This window comes from Podospora pseudoanserina, chromosome 1 (assembly GCF_035222485.1).
Source record: "Podospora pseudoanserina strain CBS 124.78 chromosome 1, whole genome shotgun sequence".
In the NCBI taxonomy this organism is placed as follows: Eukaryota; Fungi; Ascomycota; class Sordariomycetes; order Sordariales; family Podosporaceae; genus Podospora; species Podospora pseudoanserina.
In genome coordinates, this window is record NC_085920.1 from 6,523,868 (window position 1) to 6,543,972 (window position 20,105).

General features: G+C 53.2%; 7 protein-coding genes and 1 non-coding gene across 8 annotated transcripts; 1 reads left to right on the forward strand and 7 right to left on the reverse strand.

The window, feature by feature from the left end:
• The first annotated feature begins 461 nt into the window (after positions 1-461).
• Positions 462-535, forward strand: QC764_0021840. The gene has a single exon. It is a non-coding gene; the product is annotated as a tRNA-Asn (tRNA).
• Positions 536-1,168: 633 nt separating this feature from the next.
• On the reverse strand, positions 1,169-2,399 carry QC764_0021850 (uncharacterized protein; the record flags this gene model as incomplete). The annotated part of the gene is made up of 4 exons (XM_062940073.1): positions 1,169-1,556; positions 1,605-1,735; positions 1,786-2,112; positions 2,175-2,399. 4 exons carry the CDS (start codon positions 2,397-2,399, stop codon positions 1,277-1,279), a joined length of 963 nt encoding a protein of 320 aa, XP_062806165.1. The 3' UTR covers positions 1,169-1,276.
• A 212-nt stretch (positions 2,400-2,611) lies between these two features.
• QC764_0021860 (uncharacterized protein) lies at positions 2,612-3,485 on the reverse strand (the record flags this gene model as incomplete). Its single annotated transcript, XM_062940074.1, has 2 exons — positions 2,612-2,819; positions 2,854-3,485. The coding sequence occupies 2 exons, from the start codon at positions 3,483-3,485 to the stop codon at positions 2,612-2,614; spliced, it is 840 nt and encodes a 279-aa protein (XP_062806166.1).
• A 1,132-nt stretch (positions 3,486-4,617) lies between these two features.
• Positions 4,618-8,964, reverse strand: QC764_0021870 (uncharacterized protein; the record flags this gene model as incomplete). The annotated part of the gene is made up of 2 exons (XM_062940075.1): positions 4,618-7,927; positions 7,997-8,964. 2 exons carry the CDS (start codon positions 8,962-8,964, stop codon positions 4,618-4,620), a joined length of 4,278 nt encoding a protein of 1,425 aa, XP_062806167.1.
• A 166-nt stretch (positions 8,965-9,130) lies between these two features.
• On the reverse strand, positions 9,131-10,837 carry QC764_118360 (uncharacterized protein; the record flags this gene model as incomplete). The annotated part of the gene is made up of 3 exons (XM_062943098.1): positions 9,131-9,514; positions 9,567-10,688; positions 10,748-10,837. The coding sequence occupies 3 exons, from the start codon at positions 10,835-10,837 to the stop codon at positions 9,131-9,133; spliced, it is 1,596 nt and encodes a 531-aa protein (XP_062806168.1).
• Positions 10,838-11,091: 254 nt separating this feature from the next.
• On the reverse strand, positions 11,092-12,620 carry QC764_118370 (uncharacterized protein; the record flags this gene model as incomplete). Its single annotated transcript, XM_062943099.1, has 2 exons — positions 12,041-12,620; positions 11,092-11,983 (listed from the first exon to the last, which is right to left on the reverse strand). The coding sequence occupies exons 1-2, from the start codon at positions 12,250-12,252 to the stop codon at positions 11,092-11,094; spliced, it is 1,104 nt and encodes a 367-aa protein (XP_062806169.1). The 5' UTR covers positions 12,253-12,620.
• A 431-nt stretch (positions 12,621-13,051) lies between these two features.
• Positions 13,052-16,255, reverse strand: QC764_118380 (uncharacterized protein; the record flags this gene model as incomplete). Its single annotated transcript, XM_062943100.1, has 1 exon — positions 13,052-16,255. The coding sequence occupies one exon, from the start codon at positions 16,253-16,255 to the stop codon at positions 13,052-13,054; it is 3,204 nt and encodes a 1,067-aa protein (XP_062806170.1).
• A 1,586-nt stretch (positions 16,256-17,841) lies between these two features.
• QC764_118390 (uncharacterized protein) lies at positions 17,842-19,978 on the reverse strand. The gene is made up of 2 exons (XM_062943101.1): positions 18,390-19,978; positions 17,842-18,332 (listed from the first exon to the last, which is right to left on the reverse strand). Exons 1-2 carry the CDS (start codon positions 19,363-19,365, stop codon positions 18,037-18,039), a joined length of 1,272 nt encoding a protein of 423 aa, XP_062806171.1. The 5' UTR covers positions 19,366-19,978; the 3' UTR covers positions 17,842-18,036.
• Positions 19,979-20,105: the final 127 nt, after the last annotated feature.

A 20,105-nucleotide genomic window follows, 5' to 3' on the forward strand; every position in this document is an offset into this window, starting at 1 on the left:
AGCCGCACCCCGGACTGGTGTAACCGAACTTTGATTCCTCCCATCCCCACTCGCCTTGACACCACGGGAAGTGGCGGTCACACGATCCCGCGCGAACAAACAGTTTGCTGATTCCGAGTTCCGGGAACAAACGGTCTCGAGGTGCATCGGAGGATCGCATCAGTGGCTGGCTTGCTGCACCGGACACGCTCCCTAGCACCTATGACGTGGCCGAGTGAGTACAAGTCGCGGGGGGGGTTCGTCTGCATTGTTCTACCATCGCGCCACTAGAAAAATGGGTTGGTGCTGGGAGGAAATAACGCCGAGCTCGGCTTCAGCGGGCCAACGTGGGAACGACATGGAGAGATCTTCGCGACGGCAGCAAAATGTCCCCCGAGAGGATGGTGCAGAGGTCAAATATCATCAAGATGGATACAAAAAAAAAAAATCAAAAATCAACTGATTAAAAATTAATCACAAATCTCCTCCGGGAAGGCTCGAACTTCCAACCTCCTGATTAACAGTCAGACGCGCTAGCCAATTGCGCCACAGAGGATTATTGCTTTGCTTTGGCGACGAGGAAAATAGCCTCAGGTGTGGAGCATGAAGCAGTTACTGCCAGCTCTAAACCTTCAAACATCAACTATGATCAAAGAGCGAAACAATAACCCCAAATACATCTGCAAATTTAGAGTCGTTTTTGCTTTGTTCTTTGTTAGGGCTATATATCTGTGATACTCGTTGTCCGGTCAACAGTGGAGTCGTTGATTACCCCTGAACAAGCCACCGAGTCCCTGAATCCACCTTGCCTCGGGTTGATATTGAGGATGCAGAACAGCAAAAACAGCTCGAAGAGCATGTTGGATGCCGAAGGCTGTGAGCACTTTGGGCATCAACGGCAGTGCCAACCCGTAGCTGCAATTGCACAAACACCACAGCTCTCGTGCTAGTATTCTCAACAAACAAAACCGTGGTCACCCGATACTATGGTTCCCAGTCTTGCGGTCAGCCAAGAGACAAGTAGATAGAAACGCACCACGCTTCCATGCACGTGTCGTGAAACCAATGCCCGGCATAAATAGCTTCTCTACATCGTTGATTCGCTTCTGTGCTTCGTCAATGACGTACAAGTATGCGGGGAAAAGCAGTGGAAGTAATAGTACCTTCCTCATCAAGCTCACAACCACATGGCTGGTGTCACAAACGTGAGACCTGTAGAGCTGGTTATCTCATAACTCACTGAACATTACTTTATGCTGCGTAATAATACCATTATCAATATGAATCTCTGCCCCCCTCAAGCCCGAGCTGCCGCAGCGTCGTACAGCGCCTGTATGTCGGCTTTCCATTGCGTTACATCCACACGCACCACGCGACGGTCGTAGGTCACAAGCCCATTGACCTCCCCTTCCACGTCCGACGTTTGAGTGTACACAGCACCACTGCATGCAAAGTGCTCAACCTGCTGTCGTAGCAAGTCGAACAACACATGTGCACGGTAGTTGTAAGATGCCTCATCGGCATGCATCTCATACGTTTCATTGATCGTCCTAACGGCCGCTTGCACTGGCCAGAGACTGCGTGCATGTCAGATGGGAAGTCATTGCAGCGATGGTGCCACTCACTGTTCATCCAACGGTCGGTGGCCGAGTCCTCCATACTCTCCTTGGAATCCAATCCGGCTGGAGTCATATGGTGTGTTTGGCAGCGAGTAGAATGGTGTACCGCACTGGGGATCGGCATAATGATGATTATCCTGGCTCGGAATTAGAAAACGGATGCAAAGTTACTCGGGACTTCGCTCACATGATAATCCCCAGCTCCGTGATCATGCCACCCTGTTACGGAATTAATCAGCCGTGTTGGATCAAGCTGTCGAATGCGGTCCGTGATATGAAACTCTGGATAGCGATCCGTAATTTGGCCCCAGCCTTCGTTGTAGATGACCCAGGTGACAATGCTTGGGTAATTTCTGTGTTCCTTGATCATGATTTCGAGCTGACGTTCAAACTCGGCTTGTTCGGCATCAGTTGGTCGAGCATTGGTGTGGACCCTCATGGAAGGCATGTCTTGCATGACCAGCAGACCGAGCCGATCACATGCCTCGTAAAAGAGGTCCGGCTCAATTTTGATCTGGCAATGTCAGTCATGCCTGAAAAGTTGCCCCCGTACAGGCTCATCTCCCTCATGCTTACATGTTTGCGAACCAAGTTCATGCCAAGACTTTTGACAAGCTCCAGATCGTACACCATTGCTTCGAGAGTCGGTGGCAGATGAAGGCCATCTGGCCAATATCCCTGATCAAGAGGTCCGAAAAGGTAAACGAATTTCCCATTCAGAAGAGGCCTTTTGATTCCATTGACGACTCCTGTGGAAATGGTCCGGAATCCCGTGTAACTCTCAATCAAGTCATCACCCATTTTGACCGTGACATTGTAGAGAGTAGGCTTTTCAGGGGACCAGAGTTGTGGGCCAGGGACATTGAACACAAACTGCCGGTCTGACTCTGCATCGAATCGCCCTACCACTTCCCCTGATTTTGTGGATACCTCAATGCTAATCGGGGTGGATTGGTTCTGGGAACTATGTACGGTGAAAGTTACTGTTGAATTTCATCAGCCGCTGTCAATTTTCAAGGTGTCATCAACCCGTCGGACTTGCCGTCGCCGTTCATGTTGGCCGTCAGATCCAATGACTTGATATGATTGTTGGAAGCGCTCTCAAGCCATACTGTCTGCCAAATACCGCTGCAGGGCGTGTAGAAAATGTGCGAGAGACGTTTTGTCTGCTTCCCTTGTGGGATGCTTTGATCGTCTGTTGGATCGAAGACAAACACCTTGCTATACCACAGGTCAGCATCAACTTCTCAAACACCGCGATTGTCCGACTTGCAGCTCGTTTGGTCCGTCAAAGTTGATCTTCTCAGTGACATCCAAGCTGAACCGAAAATATCCACCACGATGAAACGCGAGCTGGACGCCATTGATAAACACCGTTGCTTCGTAGTCCACTGCTTCGAAATTCAACAAAACACGTTTCCCACCTCTCCACTCGAGAGGGATCGTAAAGGTCGTGCCAAACCACATGTGCGTCACGCCCTCGGTCATGATCCCGGAGATGCCACTTTCGATGCAAGAGGGGATCAAAACCTCCTGGCGAAGGGGCAATCGAGGCGGACTCTTGACATCCTCAGCTCCTTGAGCTGCCTGGTAGGTCCATATTCCGTTCAGCGACCGCCATGGCTCGCGACGGAGTTGAGGACGTGGATACTGCGGCCAGGGGCTTGTGCCAACCTTGTCAGTCCATGGTGTGTCAAGGTGAGGGCGTAGGAGCTGGTACGGAGCAGCTGCATGGGCTGAAGGGGCAGGCGTCGCGTTAGAGTCTCCAATCGTTTTCGTCGCTGTCACCAAAACTGTCGTAAAGATGGTGTAGGCATCCTGAGGCCTGGCGGTGACAGCGAGTGCCAAGAAGACCAAACAGAGGTGGGCGTAAAGTAAGATAGGCATGTTCCTACAGCAATGATGAAGTAGTGCGGCTGGCGGCAAGCGTCTCTCGCCGGAGAAGAAAAGTCAAGAGGACCTTTATAGTGCTCGAGTCAAACCCACAAGCGGGCCGTTGAAAAGCGAGTCGTGTCATCTCAACGTGGTTCGGTCCGTCGTCGGGAGCTTAATCTAACAATTGGGCCGACAAGGTCCCCACAAGTCAACTCCAAGAAGGTGTAAACCCGTCACAAGACCACCTCACTCATGGATGAGGACTGTACTCTCCCAGATGACCGGCCAGTCATGCGGCAACATGCCGTGTTCTAAAGCGGCAGGGACGGCATGTGTATCTTGCCCATCTCAAGTACATGGCATGGCCGGCCGCGTGCTCGATGTTTGCTTCTGTGGGTGGCGTACCGGATTCACAACCTCCACTCAGACTGTTCAGTTAGCCCAATTACGAGTCTTGTGTTGGGGTCAGCCTGGTATAGCCCGCCAACAGCGGGTTAGGTCGTATCAGTCCCACCACATTTCTGGTGTACCCTGAGGGGTTGCATTGCCATGAGGTGAGACAGCACGTATGACAAGCCGGCCGCGGTGAGGATGGAAGTCGGCGCCCCCAACCACGACCGCGCGCGCGATATGCAGGCTCAGGCATTGCCGTCTCGGAAAAAGCAAGCAGCTTGGATTTTGAGACAGCGCCAAGATTTGATTGTATTTCGGTCAACAGGTCAAGAACGACGCTGTAGGGATGGAGCACCTTGGAGGCTGCGCCAGCAATCGACGGCAGGCCCGCATGGCACGTCTGATGCTGGGGCCCAAGGGCCTGCCAGCAGCTGCATCTCGCCAACTGAGACAGATCCACCGACCGCTGGGCAGTAGGTAGGCACGGATGAATAAAAAATTCGAGGATGCCATGTTGGTCACTGGTGGAGAGCAGTGTTGAAATATCAGACAAATAGGTAACCGGTAGTAAGTTTAAAAGACGATTCCCAAGGTATATCACCCTCGCCTCATCCCCTGGCGGTCGTGTCTGGTGGCCAGCACACTGCTTGGAGAACTTCATCTGATATTTCAAGCGACATGGACCTGACCAAGCTCCTGGTGGTTGCTATGCTTTCACGCCATGTTTAGACAGATAGCCCAGTTCCCTTGCTCATCTCAGAACCACCATTTCTGGCGGATATTCCGTGGGCCGCAGCTCACCCAGCATCACTCCATGCACGTAACAGCCCCCCATCAACACATGCTCATCTCCTTCCAAAGGCCCAACTATCGGTGCTTGTTTCCCAGGCTCTCTCAACAGCAGCTCTTGATGTCGCAACGCCGATCGCATAACCAGCGGCAAAGGGGTGCCCCATGCCATCACAATGCTATCGCCAACCCGACTCCTTGGAGGAACGATCCCGAATCTCCCGCCCTTCGTGACGCAGAAGCTCTTACCCCCAATTGACCGACCGAGCTCGAAACCGAGCTTCTCATGAGCCTTGCCGTCCGCCTGTCTTGGGTATCCCTTCGCCGCGAGGAGAGCCTCACAAGTAGACACGTGTTGGAAAAGAACGGACGTGTCCATCGGGGGCAAGGACCCCGTGGCACAATCGCAAAATATCGTCCGGTACAGCGCCTCTACCAATCCATCCTCGGAGATCGGTTCTTCGCGCGCGAGCGCATCCCTGTGGAGCTGAGCTGCGAAGCTCTTTGCCTCTAGAACGAAGGCACGTATGTTGTTTAAAAAGGTTGTTGGGCGTTCCAGCAACTCTACTACCGTCAAAAAGGGCTTTCCCAGCAATTCGATTTCGTCCACGATAGATAATGAGGCTCGTATGCAATTGGGTCGACCCGGGATCTCCTCAAAGAGTTTTGTGCCATGCGCACCAGCATTGTATCCAATAGGTTCCATAGCAGGCAGTTGAAATCTGCTCAGTGTCCAGTGAGGCACCCACGACGGAAGACTCAGCAGTGATGCAGGCGCTTTCCACCACAGCACCCGCCTCATCCATAGCACAATGAACGACCAGGGCGAAGCCGCCCAGATATGGTCATCATCAACGTCAAGCCCAGATAGCTCGAAGCCCCAGCCGGCGAGACCCAATCGTTCGGCAGGCTCATGGCGACCAGTCAAGATGTGCTTGGCACTGTCGCGCAATAAATCTCCAGCAGGCAGAATCGTGTCGTCGTACTCGATATTGATATGCTGGCGGGTTTCTTGCTGCGTCAGGCCAAGGACGGCATAGATCTTGTCCTTGATATTCGAAGCCGAGAGGTCCGTTGTCAGGCCAAGCAAAGTATCCAGTGGGAGACGACCGACACGGTCTTGATCCCACTCCTGGCTGACAGGCTCGGACCGGGGATTTCCTTCGGCGTTCCACCCGGCGACTTGGTTTCGGACCAAGCTCATCACATGGGCTCCTTTGACGCCAAGGATGGTGGTCGGAAAATTGTACCAAACGGTCCAGAACCCAGGTTCGTGAAGGAATGGCTCACCATCGCTCCCCATCATGAAGTTCACGAGGGGAGAGATATCATCCCAGTCGGCTTCCTCAGCTCCATGCTTTACCACGACCTTTCTCCCCAGGGCTACTTCCTGCAACATCCACATGCGGCGAAAGTATGGCTGCTTAAACAGCTCAATAACTCTCAGCCAAGTGGTAAGGATCGTCCACGGCCATAGTTCTACCGTGATTCTCTCATATTCGAAGTTGTCCATGGCTTCTGGGTCTCGACAGGCGGTCTTGTTGATGAAAGAGAGGGCACCTCGTCCATTGGCCGTACCCCCAACCCAGGCGATGACTCGGCTCGCATTACGGTAGATGGTCCCCATCAACGCAACTTGGTTGGACTTTTCATCCAGGTCTTCAACGGAGGCAGGCTTGTCGGCTGACGCGTGTTCATGACCCTGGTTAATGCAGATGGCATCGATCCAGACATACCTACCCTTGTCCTTGGTCTGCAGGGCGTGGAGAAGCTCAAAGACGGTTCTCGTGACCAAGAAACGCTTGCCGTCAATGACAATGGCAAAGTTTCGTCCTTCATTTCCCCACCGGTATGAGATTGCCTCGTATGCTTCCTTGCTGCGGTGCTCTCCTAGCGGTACGCTCACCAGCCAACAGCGAACGAGGTTGTCGCCAGAGATCGGTTCCAGCCGCAACAGCCTAAACTCGGCGTTGTTGGCGTCAAGAGGCGTGTAAGTGTATTGTCCGAGGCCCCGAGTCTTGAATTTACACATCAGGCGCACAGCATGCATTCTGACTGAGGCTTCTAGATCAAGAATGAAAACCATAAACCGTCGTACCTCTCGAATAACGGGTCTAGGCCAGTGCGCAACACTCTGGGCTATAGTAGACTGGCAGTTGTACATTCGATGGTAACAAACTCCAGCAGTCAATGCGGAAACCGCGGGCAGTCTGAGCCAAATGCTGGGGAAGATCCAGCGAATGGTTTCGTAAATAGCTCGAAGGAACAACGTCACCAGGATGAACGGGGAGGCGGTCAGATACTTCAGCCAGTGTTCCAACTCGAGGTCAAGCGTATACTCCTCGACAAGCTTTGCCAGCGGGATCTTTGTGGAAGAGGCATCAGGCCATGTGATAGACGTTGCTTGACGCAAGCCAAGGAGGAAGTGGATGGCGTTCAATCCTCCTAGCGTAGTCACCAGTGGGAAGATGAGCATGCCCCCAATGGCGCGGTAAAGATCATCTCCAGCGTAGGATATGATTGCATGAACATAGAAATCCAAGGCGTAGCGTGTCTGCCACTTCGGGCCGAGAAGTTCCCACAACAACAAGTCCCCCGGGAAGGTAGTAAGAGCTCTGTAAACATTTTCTCCGATGGTGACCAGGACTCTGATGTCACGGACTTTCTTCGGCTCAAGCGGAAGCTGAGTTGGTTGCTCGGGGGCAGGATTGAAGGAGGCCAGGATGTTTTGGTGGAACTGCGAGCTAATCCTGTCGAAGATTGCAGCGTCGATGTCAGGAGGCAGGTCTTCGTGGGACTGGTTTGCCGAGTGCAGTGATTGGAGGAGGAGTTGATACGCAAGAGCCTGCGTGTCCCTCCAGCTCTCTATTTGTTCACTAGATAAGATGTTAGCCAACTGCTCTCGCGGCGCAGCAATCTCGTTGTCGTCGTCGAGGGGGTTGTCATCGTGCTGATCCCCCGGCTGGTCGGATATTTCCGTTGGAGGATGCGATGGGTCGTGCGCTTCCTCCTCCTCACTTCCGTTTTTGCTGAGGTGTTCTTCCTGCATTCTGGTCCGAGTCTGAGTTGACACCGTCAGCGAGCGGGGGGATGGATGCGGAGTCTTGGGGAGGAAAGAATGCGACGCAACGGCGGAGATCACATATACATAAACCTGGAAGCCATGCCTCAGGATGTCGGCTGACTGGGACATGCAGGAAAGCCCAACATTACTTTCTACAGTGCGGCTGGACTTGAACGCAGCGCTAAACGGATGGGCAGTGCAGGATGCCCTTGGCAGCCCTAGACAGGGGACAATCCGGAGAATCTGTTCCCATTGCCAATAGAAAAAGAACCCTCACATGTAATCTCTCGTCCTCTCCTCACACCAGTCCCAGAACTCTCCTGCAAGGCCCAGTCCGCCTTCCTCTTTTCTCTTTGCTCCTTCAACAATGTCTTGTCTCAAGTCCGCCAGCCTCCCAAAAGGAACGACATAACACCCACTATTGTTGACCGTTATATCCGGGGAGATGCCGGCAAATAGTTGCGTATGTGCTGCCAAGTTTGCAGTGTACATGAGTGGCCACGCCAGGTACGGAAGCAAAGGTGTGTGGCGAAATAGGTTCGTGGCAGCGGCTCCTGGGTTGAGCGACACGCTCACGATCCCCGACGTGCTGGCTGGATGACGATGCGCAAGCTCGGCAGACAAGAAGATATTTCCTGTTTTGGAGTTGGTGTAATTCCTGCCCTTGTCATTCGGTGGTGAACGTATTTCGTCCATTATGAGACCCCCCTTGGGGGCGCTCAACTCGGCCATTTGGCTGCTGGTCCATATGACGCGGACGCTTCCTGGTGCTGCCGAGGATGCGGTCTGCTGAAGAAGGGGGAGTAGAAACTGAGTGAGTAGGAATGGTCCCAGACAGTTGGTTGCAAGCTGCAATTCAACGCCCTGCTTTGAGACGCTCCCTAGCGGAGGCTGCGAAACACCTGCATTGTGAAATAGGAGGTCGAGGCGCGATTCCTTCGCCTTGAATGCGTCGGCGCATGACTTGATCGTCCTCAGGTCATCCAGTTCAACGTGAAGAAAGTCGAGGGTGCCGGTGGACGAAGGGTTCGCTGCTTGGATTGCTTGAATAGCATCGCGTGCGTTCTTTTCTGACCTGCCTGCGATATACACGCGTGCATTCTTGCGGTAAAGCATGGTAGAAATCTCCAAACCAATTCCTGAGGCGCCTCCCGTGATCAAGATAACCCTGCCATCTTGTGTCACAAGGTCGGCCTCGGTGTATGTGGGCTTTGGCGGGAAGAACTGTGACCATTGACCACCCATGGTGGGTTGATGATGCTTTGAAGTTTGTTGTGAGTTGTGGGAAAAATAAATTACGAGCAAGCTCCTCAAAAATAAGCCCGTTGGTAGTCGTTGGTTGTGTCAGACCCATGCTCCTGAAGTCCTGGGCCTGTTGGTTGTCCCCAGTGCGACGCTGCGAACTTGTGTACTAGGACGAGGCCGAGGATTTCATCTCCGTCGTCCACAGGCCTTCCTTCAACTTGAAGTTCACAAATATCTCGTTCTTCTCAACCAATATAAAAGTCCTCAGCTTTTCCCATTGGGTTTTCCTGTGTTCTGTTGGCGGCTTCAAATCAAATTCCCATACCAATCTGGCCAAAATCAAACGCATCTGGGCCATGCCGAGATGGAGACCAATGCAGATCCTGGGCCCCAAAGAGAAAGGATGATAAGAATGGCGCCGGTCATTGAAGAAAGGCGATTGCGGATCAGTTTTAGCTTCGGGAAGGTACCGCTCGGGGACAAATGACAAATGATCGTGGAAATTGTTTGGGTCACGGCCCATGGCGTAGGTGAGAATGGAAACGGCGGTCTGAAAACTGTTAGCAACGAAAGGGCTTTCACACTCTCGGCAGTTTACTTACACGCCCAGGTAGTGGTATCCCACAAACAACTGAGCCCCCATTGGCCGCCACTCTGGGTGGAAGCCAAGGAACTGGCGGACACAGGCGCAACCCCTCGTCGATCACGGCATTAAGATAGAGCATGCCTTTCAACCTCTCCAAAGTCATCTCGTGTGGGTTTGAAAAATGGCTGCGAATCTCGTGTGTGAGGATAGAAAGCTTGCTAGGATTCTGAGCAAGATAATTCACAATCCCGCACAAGGTGGTTGCGACCGTCTCACTACCAGCAATCGTGAGCACCATAAACGTTGCGTTGACGTGGTCCATGGTAAGTCCCTCCAGGCCATCACTTTCTATCTGGTTGATCACGTGGGACATGATGTCAGATCGTGTGGACTCCAGGTTCAGTCGACGCTCAACTTTCTCTGAAACGACTCGGACGTGATCAAGAACCTTGTTCTTCAGCGATGCCGGAATGAGATACTTGAGTGCCGATGCGAAAAGAGGATAAAACAGGGCAGCAGCAGCAAATGCCCCTGCTTTTGGTGTGTTTGTTAGGAGCTCAATCCAGGAATGATACCGCGATGTGTGCAGACAATCGAATGATTCTCCAAATGCCAGATCACCCAGCATATCGAAGGTGACGAAGTTGAACCACGGAACGACATCGATCTCAACGCCGTCTGTGCTGTTATTTTCGGTTGTGACAAGGTCTCGAAGCCGATCCATCAACAACGTGATGTATTGTTGTAGGATGGGCTCTTGACCTCTTAGCGCCGACGTGGTAAATGCTGGTGCAATCAGCCTTCGAACTCGGCCATGGAGATCAAGGTCAACAATGTTGACGATCCCTTGGGCTTTTAAGCCAGGAATAGACCACCGACCATCTTTGGGTAATGGCGGTGTGCGACCTGGCTGAAGAATGTCGGTCCAAGCATCGGGTGTTGTGAACGATAACTCGCTTGGGGCAACGCGAACAACCGGCCCATATCTATGATGAAGTTTTTCAAAATCGTGAACGATGGTCCCGCTCACAAGTGCCCAGACGTATCGGAGTCGAAGTGCTCCCCAGCTTCTGGGACCGGGCACTCCGGCAAGTGGATGAAAATACAAGTTGTAGATGATGGTAAGCACCAGCCAGATCTGCTCGATGGGTCAACACAGCATTTTGGCAGTGCCAGTACCAGCAAACATGTACGTACCATGGGAACTGAGAATGTCCACATCATAAACCAAGAACTTTCTACTCCTGCCATCGGCGCTAGAGTCGTTGACGGTGTTTGAGATGACATGTTACGCTCAGTGTAGGGTCGGAAGGAAACTGAAACTGACCAGGCTCTCGTTTAGTTTGATGTTGCAACTGCCTTTTATGCCACCGACGAAGCATGTCAGATGAGAGACCATGGATGCGAGAAATGATTACTAGTATTGGTGACAGGACCAAGCCTGTCCTGGGCCGCCAACGTAATCCATGCGAAGCGCACATTGTGATACTAGTATTCCAGTGGGCTGCAGGGAAGGGACTTCTGAAAATGGCATCACCTCCTCAGCCCCTCCTCAGCAACCCCTCCACCGCATTCGTGATGTCGGGAAACGGGAACAGGGTCCGATTACCTGCAACCATGCCCGGAATGAAAGGATCGATGTTCCCAATGACCATGTACAGAGAATTGCTGCCCATCTGCACCGGAGCCACAACCGCCCCATCAATCACCAGGCCGTTCAACGTCGGAGGCTTCGAAATCGTCCCCAAGTTCTCCGCCTTCCTCCACGTCCTATCTTTACTTCTTAGCACCTGAATCCCCTCAAACAAATCCGCCACCAACAGCACACTCCCCCCATACTTTGGCGGCAGGTAGATCGCATCCAAGTTCAAGCGCAGGCCCTCCCCCAACAGCGGCACATTCACCGGCCTCCCCCTCTCCTCCCTCAAATCAAACCGGTACAACTTTCCATCACCATCGCTCGCCAGCATAATATCACTCCCCTTCACCACAGCCAATCCGCTATACCCCTTCCTCGTCGTCGGCGACAAAGGCCGATGCAAATACCACTCTGTAAGCTTTCTTCCATCCTTGTCCACGCGAATAATAACCCCAGGGTGAGTCCCGACAATGTAGGTGTTCCCCCGTTTATCATGTTCCACATCCTGAAACCCGCCGTATCGATCGCGGGAAATGTCCGTCATGTTCCTCGCCCAGAGAACCTTTTTCTTCTTGGGGTCATATTTCATGAGTTGGCGTTCGCCGGTTACATCGGCTCCACCGGTTGCCCAGGGGTTGCCAGAGTTGGAGAGGATGGAGATCAGCCCCGAGTAGGGATCGCGAGCGACGCCGCCGATGTGGGCCAGGGTCAGGGAGATGCCGGGAAAGAAGAGGACATCGAGCATTCTGTCACGGTAGGGGTCGTAGATGCCTACCGTGGCATTCCAGAGGCAGCTACATACAGGTCAGCGATTGGTGTGGGACAGCCTTGTCTGTGTGCAAAAGTGGTACCCAATCCAGAGGAGACAATTCTCCTCGTCCCAGTCGGCGTTTTCGGGGTAGAGTTGGAAGTAGTTGACGATGAAGCCGCCCCTGTTCAAGGGCGGGCAAACCTTCTTGCCACCGCCGCGAGGTGTCAGGTCGGATGCTTCGCTGTCACGATAGCCTTGGACCGCACTGCTGAGAGCAGCCAGGAGGCCACAGACAAAACCAAGCCGAACCATCCTGATTCTTAGTTGCTATTATTTCATTTCAAAATGACACACAAGACCTAGGCCCTGAAAGGCTTCCAGCGAGCCTTATACCTCTCTGGCTTTGCTGCACCCGAACAAGAATGGCAACTCGTGTGGGCTTCTTCTCGACACCTATCTTGATGAGCTTTTTCATGGCACCAACATCAGTACCCCGAGCCAACAAAACAGAGGTTCGAGGTGCGGCGGTAGCGATCATGCAGCCACCTGCGTCTCAGCTCCTCGTTGGATCTCACTTGCATGGTGGCCTAATGCTTACCCGCATTTATTGGTTTTTTCTCCTGATAAAGCACATCGGAGAGATCAGTCATGGTGGGTGAGAGACGGTCGATTGTGACTGAATAGCTGCAATGCAACGGTGGAGACAATACGGACGCCGCGGCTGGGCTGCCAGAGCAAAGTTCCCAGCAGGCAGTGTGGTCCTGGACCAGGCGTGCGTGATCTCGGCATGTAGATTGAAAAGCCGAGCCAGACACGGAGACGCAGACTGAACATGGTACATTTGGATTTGATTGTCAGCACGGCAGGGGGGAAAGAGTATTGAACAACCATGGTCGTCATTGAAGCTATCTAACCTTTTTTTTTTTTTTTTTTTTTTGTGATGGTTGAAACTATCTCTTCTTTTCATTCAGAAGCACATCGCCCATTATTCCACCCAACAAAGTGTCTTTGAATGAAACACGACGAAACGAGGCCGGATCCATTTTCATCCATTTCCAAACACAGAGACTCCCAGTAGTTGAAATCCACCCAGCCCATCTCACACACCACTTCACAGCAGCGCATCAAAATCCACTCCCTGATCCTTCAGCCAAAGCTTAGCCTTCTCCGCCATCATCTCCCACTCATCCTTCCTCTCACCCAACTGAGTCTGCAAATAGGCCAATACCAACGCCGTAGCAATCACGTCATCCCCCTTGTCCATCAACCCCAAATCCTTAATTTTTGCTGCCACCGCCTGTTTGTCCAGCCCAAGAAGCGTCAACAACTCCTCTGTCCCTTTCCACTGTCCTGAAAACTGCTGCAGCGCCACAATGGCTTCCAATTTGTCCGAGCTTGATTTTTTTCCCTGGGCCGACGCTTGTGCCATCGGGGCCCCCTCGTCGCCGATGTCGTCCTCGTCGGGAAGAGGCATCGTAGCTGCCTGGTTCATCTCCTGCTCGTATTGCGCTAGCTGCTCCGACGTGATGTAAACCGTTGGCCCTTTGTCTGCACTGGAGGCGGGGGTCCATCGGTAGGGTGCCACAGACGGCTTCGCAGGGCTGGCCTGGGGCGCAGGTGATCCGAAAGGTGAGGGTTTGCTTCCGGTGGATCCAAAGAGATACGATGCTGGTAGGGCAGACGAGGCGCTGCCGAAAGCTGTTGTGCCAAAGAGCCCTCCTGGAGCCGGGGGAGGTGGTGCTGCAGATCCGAACAGGGGAGCCGGAGCAGACGGAGCAGGAGCGCACGCTCCGAAGAGTGCACCTCCAGAGGGCGGAGGTGGGGGAGGGGTCGAGGCGTTGCCGAATAGTCCTCCTCCGGATGGTGATGAGCTTCCGAACAATCCACCAGCTGGATGCATGGCGGCTCCGAAGAGGCCACCCGACATAGCCTTGGCTTGTGCACCAAAGCCGCCTCCTCCCGAGCCGCTGTACTGAGCGCTTGCAAGACCTTGGGCTCGTTGGGCTTGTTGGAATTGCTGAGTGCTTGCGGTAGCTTGGAATTGCTGACCAAAAGGAGATGCTGTCTTTGTCATCGCCCGTCGAAGATGTTGTTGTTGATAAAGCGCTTGATGGAATTGGCCACCCTGCCGCACATTGTGTTCTGCTTGCGCGGTCAAGTCTCGAGACATGTTTACATCCTGGTCCTTCTCTACCGCTACAAAACTGCACCACTTGCCTCCAACCTGATACTCGACCCCAAGCCGGACAGCCTCACGTTCCACCATGTCAGAGAAGCGACCAAAGTGCTTGGTACGAAGAAGGGCAGCATCCTTCTCCTTGGAGTCCCTGGCGTGGTAGATCCAACCGCGACCTTCTTCAAGTTCTCTGACTGCCTTGCGAGCAGCGAGCTGATGGATTGTCTCTCCGGGCTCAGCAAGAACAGTCACAGGAATCTCAAGCTCGAGTGGGCCACTGGGACAGGTGCCGCGAAGGACCACTGATTTGGGAGTCCTGCGGCTAGCCTCCGGGGACAAAAGCAGGTAGACTGACGTTCTCGAGAACGGAAACAGGGGAGGGATGACGAAGGGAGCCTGGAGAATCTTGGGCTCTGCGACCTTGGGCACGTGAGAATACTTCCCACCAGCAGAGGTGTCGAGTCCCGGTTCCGTCGTCTCAGTGTCAAAGTCAGCCGCCTCATCAAACAGGGAAATCGGTTGCTTTGGCGCTTGCTCGGGCGCTTGCTCTGGCCGTGTCTTCTCCGAGTCAACTTCACCCACATCAATGACAAGGGCATCTTGAACCCTCTCAACAAGCTCAAAATCGTCGTCAACCTCGGTCGTAGAGCCTGACTCATCCTCTTTACCATACTTGATCTCCAGGGTGTAGTCCTTCACATGAGGCGTCAACGAAGCTTTGAGCATCCTGATAACTTTGCTGTTCATGCTTTCGTCATCGGCCACCGACTGTGAGAACCCGTTGCCCGCCTGCGCGATACCTTCAATAAGAGCATGGCTCACATCATTACCGATACCCAGAGAAAAGACACGGATTGCACCTTCGCTCTCCGCCACATGCGTGTTGATCATCCCGAAGACTTGCTGTTGGTCCCAGATCTCACCATCAGTCAGCATGAACACTTCAAGATCCATATCTTTGTACCGCCTCTTGAAGGTGTCCTGCAGGGGCATGCGCATCTCGGTACCACCATAGTTGGCCGAGATGCTGTTGACATACTGGGTGGCATGGGCCAAGCTACTGGCATCGTAAGTACGGGAGCCCTCCGGAAACATGAAGTCCCAGTGGGAGCCGAAAGAGCAAATATTAAACTTGACACCAAGCGGCAAAGACTTCAGAAACAGATGTAAAGCGGTCTGGAGGTTCGGAATTCTCTTGCCGTCACCCATGGATCCGGAACGATCACAGACAAACACAATCTCAGGCTTCGAAGAAGGAAGATTGAACTTGGGCACAAGCGTCGCCATCAGGGCTCGGTGGTTGGGCATGGTGGGGTGGGTCTCAAGCACAGCGACAGGGTTGGCGGTGTTGGTGGCCACCACATGGAGAATGAAGTCTTTGTCCAGCTCGGAAGTGCCCAGGGAGAGAGTTGCTGAAGCTTTTTGGAGAGACATCTCGGCACCCTTTGCGGCGCCAACCGAAGTGTTGCCAACGGCAACGGCAATGGGGTGGGACGGGGACTGGACACTTTTGATTTGGGAACCACTGGGCATCTCGGCATCAACTGTGATGCTGATCCCTTTTGTTGCACCAAACTGGGTGCTTCGGAGCAGATCACCAGGGTAGCTGCCATAGCGGGGTGCTATGCTGGTTGGGATTGTGAAGCGGATTCCGTCAACTTGAGCGTCGTGCTTCAGTTCACCCAGGTATGTGATCTCGACCTTGAGGCTTGCATCGGCTGGTATGTTGCCAATAGTTGTGGTGAAGACGTCACTGGCCTCGAACGACTGCTCTAGCAGACCGGCGACCTGGCCTTGAGCTACGGCGTCGTCGTAGGTCTGGCGTGCCTCAGAGCGTTCTTGGACGACTCCGTGGATGACGCGGTCGTTGTTGACGGTGCAGACAAAACCCACAACTGAAACGCCTTCATAGAGAGGAAACGCATATTTCAGTTCCTTGACCGGGGACGAGGGCGATCGAAAAGTCTGGGTAAGAGTTGTCCGACTGGTGGAGGCGATAATGGTGGCATGGGCGTTGATCGAAAGGGGTGCCAGAAACCGTCGGCCAGGTCTGTCATGAAAGGTATGATAGAATCCACACACGTGAGTAATGGGATTCTGCTGGTCCATCTGCCATTGCTGGCTCCCAAACAGAGACATGGCGAAATCCTGTGAAGCCTGGCAAGGTAACCTGTGAATGGGTGAAAAGCAAGGGCTCAGGTGTTGATTGATGGGGTTGGAGTTGTGATGAATGTGAGAAAGTGTCAGAGAGCAAATGGGAAGAAGGAGCCGGCTTTATAGCAGCTGGCTTCCTTTCTAAGTCTCCATGTTTGTTGCCTATGTAAATCGCAGGCATCTGTGTTGGAATACGAAAAGAGTGGTGGTAGTGTTGGAAGGTCGTCACTGGAGTCACCAGCTGCGGCTGCCTCTTAAAGGCTGACCAATCAGGTATTGTGCAGTAGTTGCGACCCACACCATCAAACTTCCCCGCCCAACTGTGCAATCGTCCCCGCAATTAATGGCAGCGCCTTCAACCTACAGCCGCAACGCCTATCACCTCTGTATTGACTGAGCTTTCGTCACACATAGCTACCTCTGTCCTCAACTCGTCCTTCTCGAGATGCAAGACCAAAGGCAGGCAGTCCAAATGAACCGCCACAGAGTTGACGTCTTTCACAGAGCTTGCGCGTCTCTGCTCTGTTTGCCAATTTGGTTCAGTGGATTGTCACTGATCGATTATCCACCCACTGCAGATTCAACAGGCTTGGCGTTCGGTCTCGAGAGCTGAGTGCAATACGGCATTCGCGGTATGGTTTCATCTCTTGGTTGTCTTTTCCGTGCAAGGTTTTTACAGAGCCGTTGTGGTGTTCTGGTATGGGGCTGGAAAACCAACAGATACAACGTCAGATACGGTACTGTCCACAACCAAAGCCAGCTGCCGGATTATTCAGCATCCGATGACTCATCTCCTTGAAACCAATAGTCCAGCAGAGCTTTTGCTGCCTAACCCCTGAGGTTGTGAATCTATCTGTGATTACCAAGGGGGCTCCGGGTGAGATCCGTACCAAGCCCCCGGAGAGGGACACCAGCCGAAAGTTTACCGGCGCCGGACCGGGCCGGATGCAACGCACGATCTAACTACATAAATGGGTGGTTTCATCCGTGCGAGTAGTTTGTGGTTTCATTTATCAAGGGCATGGGCACAGGTCGCAAGCCTGTTCCTATTTTTGGGACAGCTACCAGGCCTGACATCATATCAACAAGTTTGTCCCGCTTGCATGTCCCACCACTGGACAAACAAAAACATCCCTTGGCCAACCGCTCAAGACGACTTGACATCTTCGTGTTCTTCAACATTTCCTATTCAAACCTTCTCATGTGCAAATTCCGCTTTCCACGAGCCTCTATCTAGCCCCAACTTGAGTGGCCAACCTGGAATATGGACCCAGAAGATGAATCTCATCCTTGGTCAGCAGACAGCTCGCCATCGAGCAAGGGTTGAACCTCTGGCAAAGAACAAGTTTACATTGACTAGAAACTGCAATTGGTATTCCGCTGGCACCCCGTGTAACTCCCCAGGAAGTAACGAGAAGCAGGATCATGAATAGAGTCATCAAAGCATTGCGGAGGCCGATAAAGACATCAATCAGAATGATGATGAAAACAGCAGCTCGGGGGCTGAACAAGAAACAGAGATGAATGAGTCTTTGAAGAACCGGAGGGGCAGAGGGGATTTGGTAAGGGAAGAGGGGGTATCAAGTGTATATGTATTAATAATACTATGGTTGTCTTTGACCACCAAGTCATCCAATATGCTGGTACTTGGTATTCGGGGTGATTAGTTCGGTGTACTGTATAGATGGAATCCAACTGCTGATCGGTCGGAAGGTATCCCAAGCCCCATTGTGCCAACGCTGAACTCCAAGTTCTTCAATCCATGCTCAAGGCTTGGCTATCCTGACAGCCCTCAAAAAGTAGTCCTCGACTGGCAGGAGGTTGAGGAGCAGACCGTTGAACTTCCAGGCAAGAAGGCAGGCAATGGCACCGGCAACGGCGTCCAGGATGAAATGGTTGGCGGTAGCAACAATGGCAGTCAGGATAATGCCAGGATAGATCATGCCGATGGCAACAATGGCTAGTCTCTTCCACCCAAGCTTTCCAGAGCGTCTGAGGGGAACGGTGGCGATGGTGAGTCCAACAAGGAAGGAGTAGCCGAAGTGAAGAGAAGGCATGGCAGCTAGTCAAGTCAGTGGATTGTCTCACAGGCGAGAGGAATAACACGTTGGGAACTCACCATATTGATTGCAGAAGCGGTTGGTGGTCCACACACTGCTGTCACCATCGGCGCCGTGGACAGTGTCAACAAAGCCATAGCTCTTCGCCTCCTTGGCAAACTCGCCAGTGTAGTTTGGGTCGCTGAGCAGTCTCGGTGGCATGCAAGGCCAGAAAGTAAATACGATGAAGGCCAACAGGTTGCAGAAGGCCATGGTCCTCCTCCTCTTCTCATAGGTATCAGGTCCGAATCGGGGGGCCAACTTTCTCCAGTTTCCACTAATCGGGCGACCTCCGTTCTCCTCCTGAATCTTCTGTCTGGGACGGGCTGTCGTGACATAGTAGAGGACGATCAGGTAAAGGATCGTGCCGGGAATGTGGATGAACGAGTATGTCTTGTTCGTCCATCGCATAAGCTCGGGTCGCTGAAGAAACCAACCTTGCACGGCAGGCTCAATGAAAATGCCCAGTCGCTGTTCCATGTGAATAACCTGGAGGGCATGTTCGCGAGCGGTGTCGACTGTTGACTCTTGCAGAGTGACGGCTGTGAAAGCTCTTCCAAGCTGGTAGACCCAGTAGATCAGAGCCCAGTACCAGACCTCGGCCAAAAAGGGAAGACGCTGAAGCACGCGACTGAGGAAACGGTCCTTGAAGATGGCGGTATTCGGCGTTGTGACCTCACGCTCCCACCTGAAGACCTTCAGCTGGCGCTTCCGCCATGGTGAGTTCGATTCGTCGGTCAAGGTGCCGTCGGAGCCGATGCTGGATTCGCTGACTGGTGACCGCAAAAGGGCATTTTCGTCGTCTGTGCTGGGCCGTCCCGATTCCAGCTCATCGTAGTCGGGGTCCTTGTCGTACTTGAGATGTTGCCAAGGCACGGGCCTGGATGATCTGTATGGTGATGGAGAGAAAGTGGCCGACTTGTTGCGGTTGACAATGGTACCAAATGTCAACAGACTGACCACAATGAGTGGTTCCAAAATGGCCCCGATCGCCATCTTGGTGAAGGAGCGAAGTGGTCAGAGACCGGGTGTTTCTCAAAAGGAAAAGTGCCAGACAGGCGAGCCCAGAAGTGGCTTCGTCACAGGCAGAGGGAGGAGCTTCAGACCGATATGCAGAGTGCAGACCGAGAACTTGACAAGCTCTCCGCTGAGGTCCCGGGGGCTCGGTTTTAACAGACGACCACCCCCTGACACCAAGAAAAAAAAACCCCTTCAGTTTGTGACTTTTCCCTGGGCCTCTGGAGATCTCCACGTCCGACATGCCGCGGTAGGGCGGCTTCCCGTATGGCTAGCCCCTGATAGAGTTCGACACCAAGGCGGGATTCAGCTTGGATGCCACTGACCTCCAAGCACAGCCCTTGCTATCTCGCAGGAAGAATCCACCTGTTTTCATCCAGAAGCGTAATAAAACCCCACATCCTGACTCTTCAGTCTCCAGTGTCGCGTGAGGATTTGCTGAAGGCAGACACCGGCTGGGCAGTTGCTCCGGCCGCATGTCTAGTCGATACCAAGGGGGGTTTCCATGGCATGAGGAAAGATGCTGCTCTTGTTGGAGGGGGCTACCACATCGCCTAGAAATCCCAAGGCCACCGGCACCACCACACGTCCCCTTGGCCCCCTCCAGCAGAAACCCGAGCCCGAAAACTTCACCCGGCCGGCGACCGTCGTTGGTCATGGCGGATATGTCGGAAACAATTCGGCACAAGGGTGGCATCTCGATGTTACAGCACGGGGGC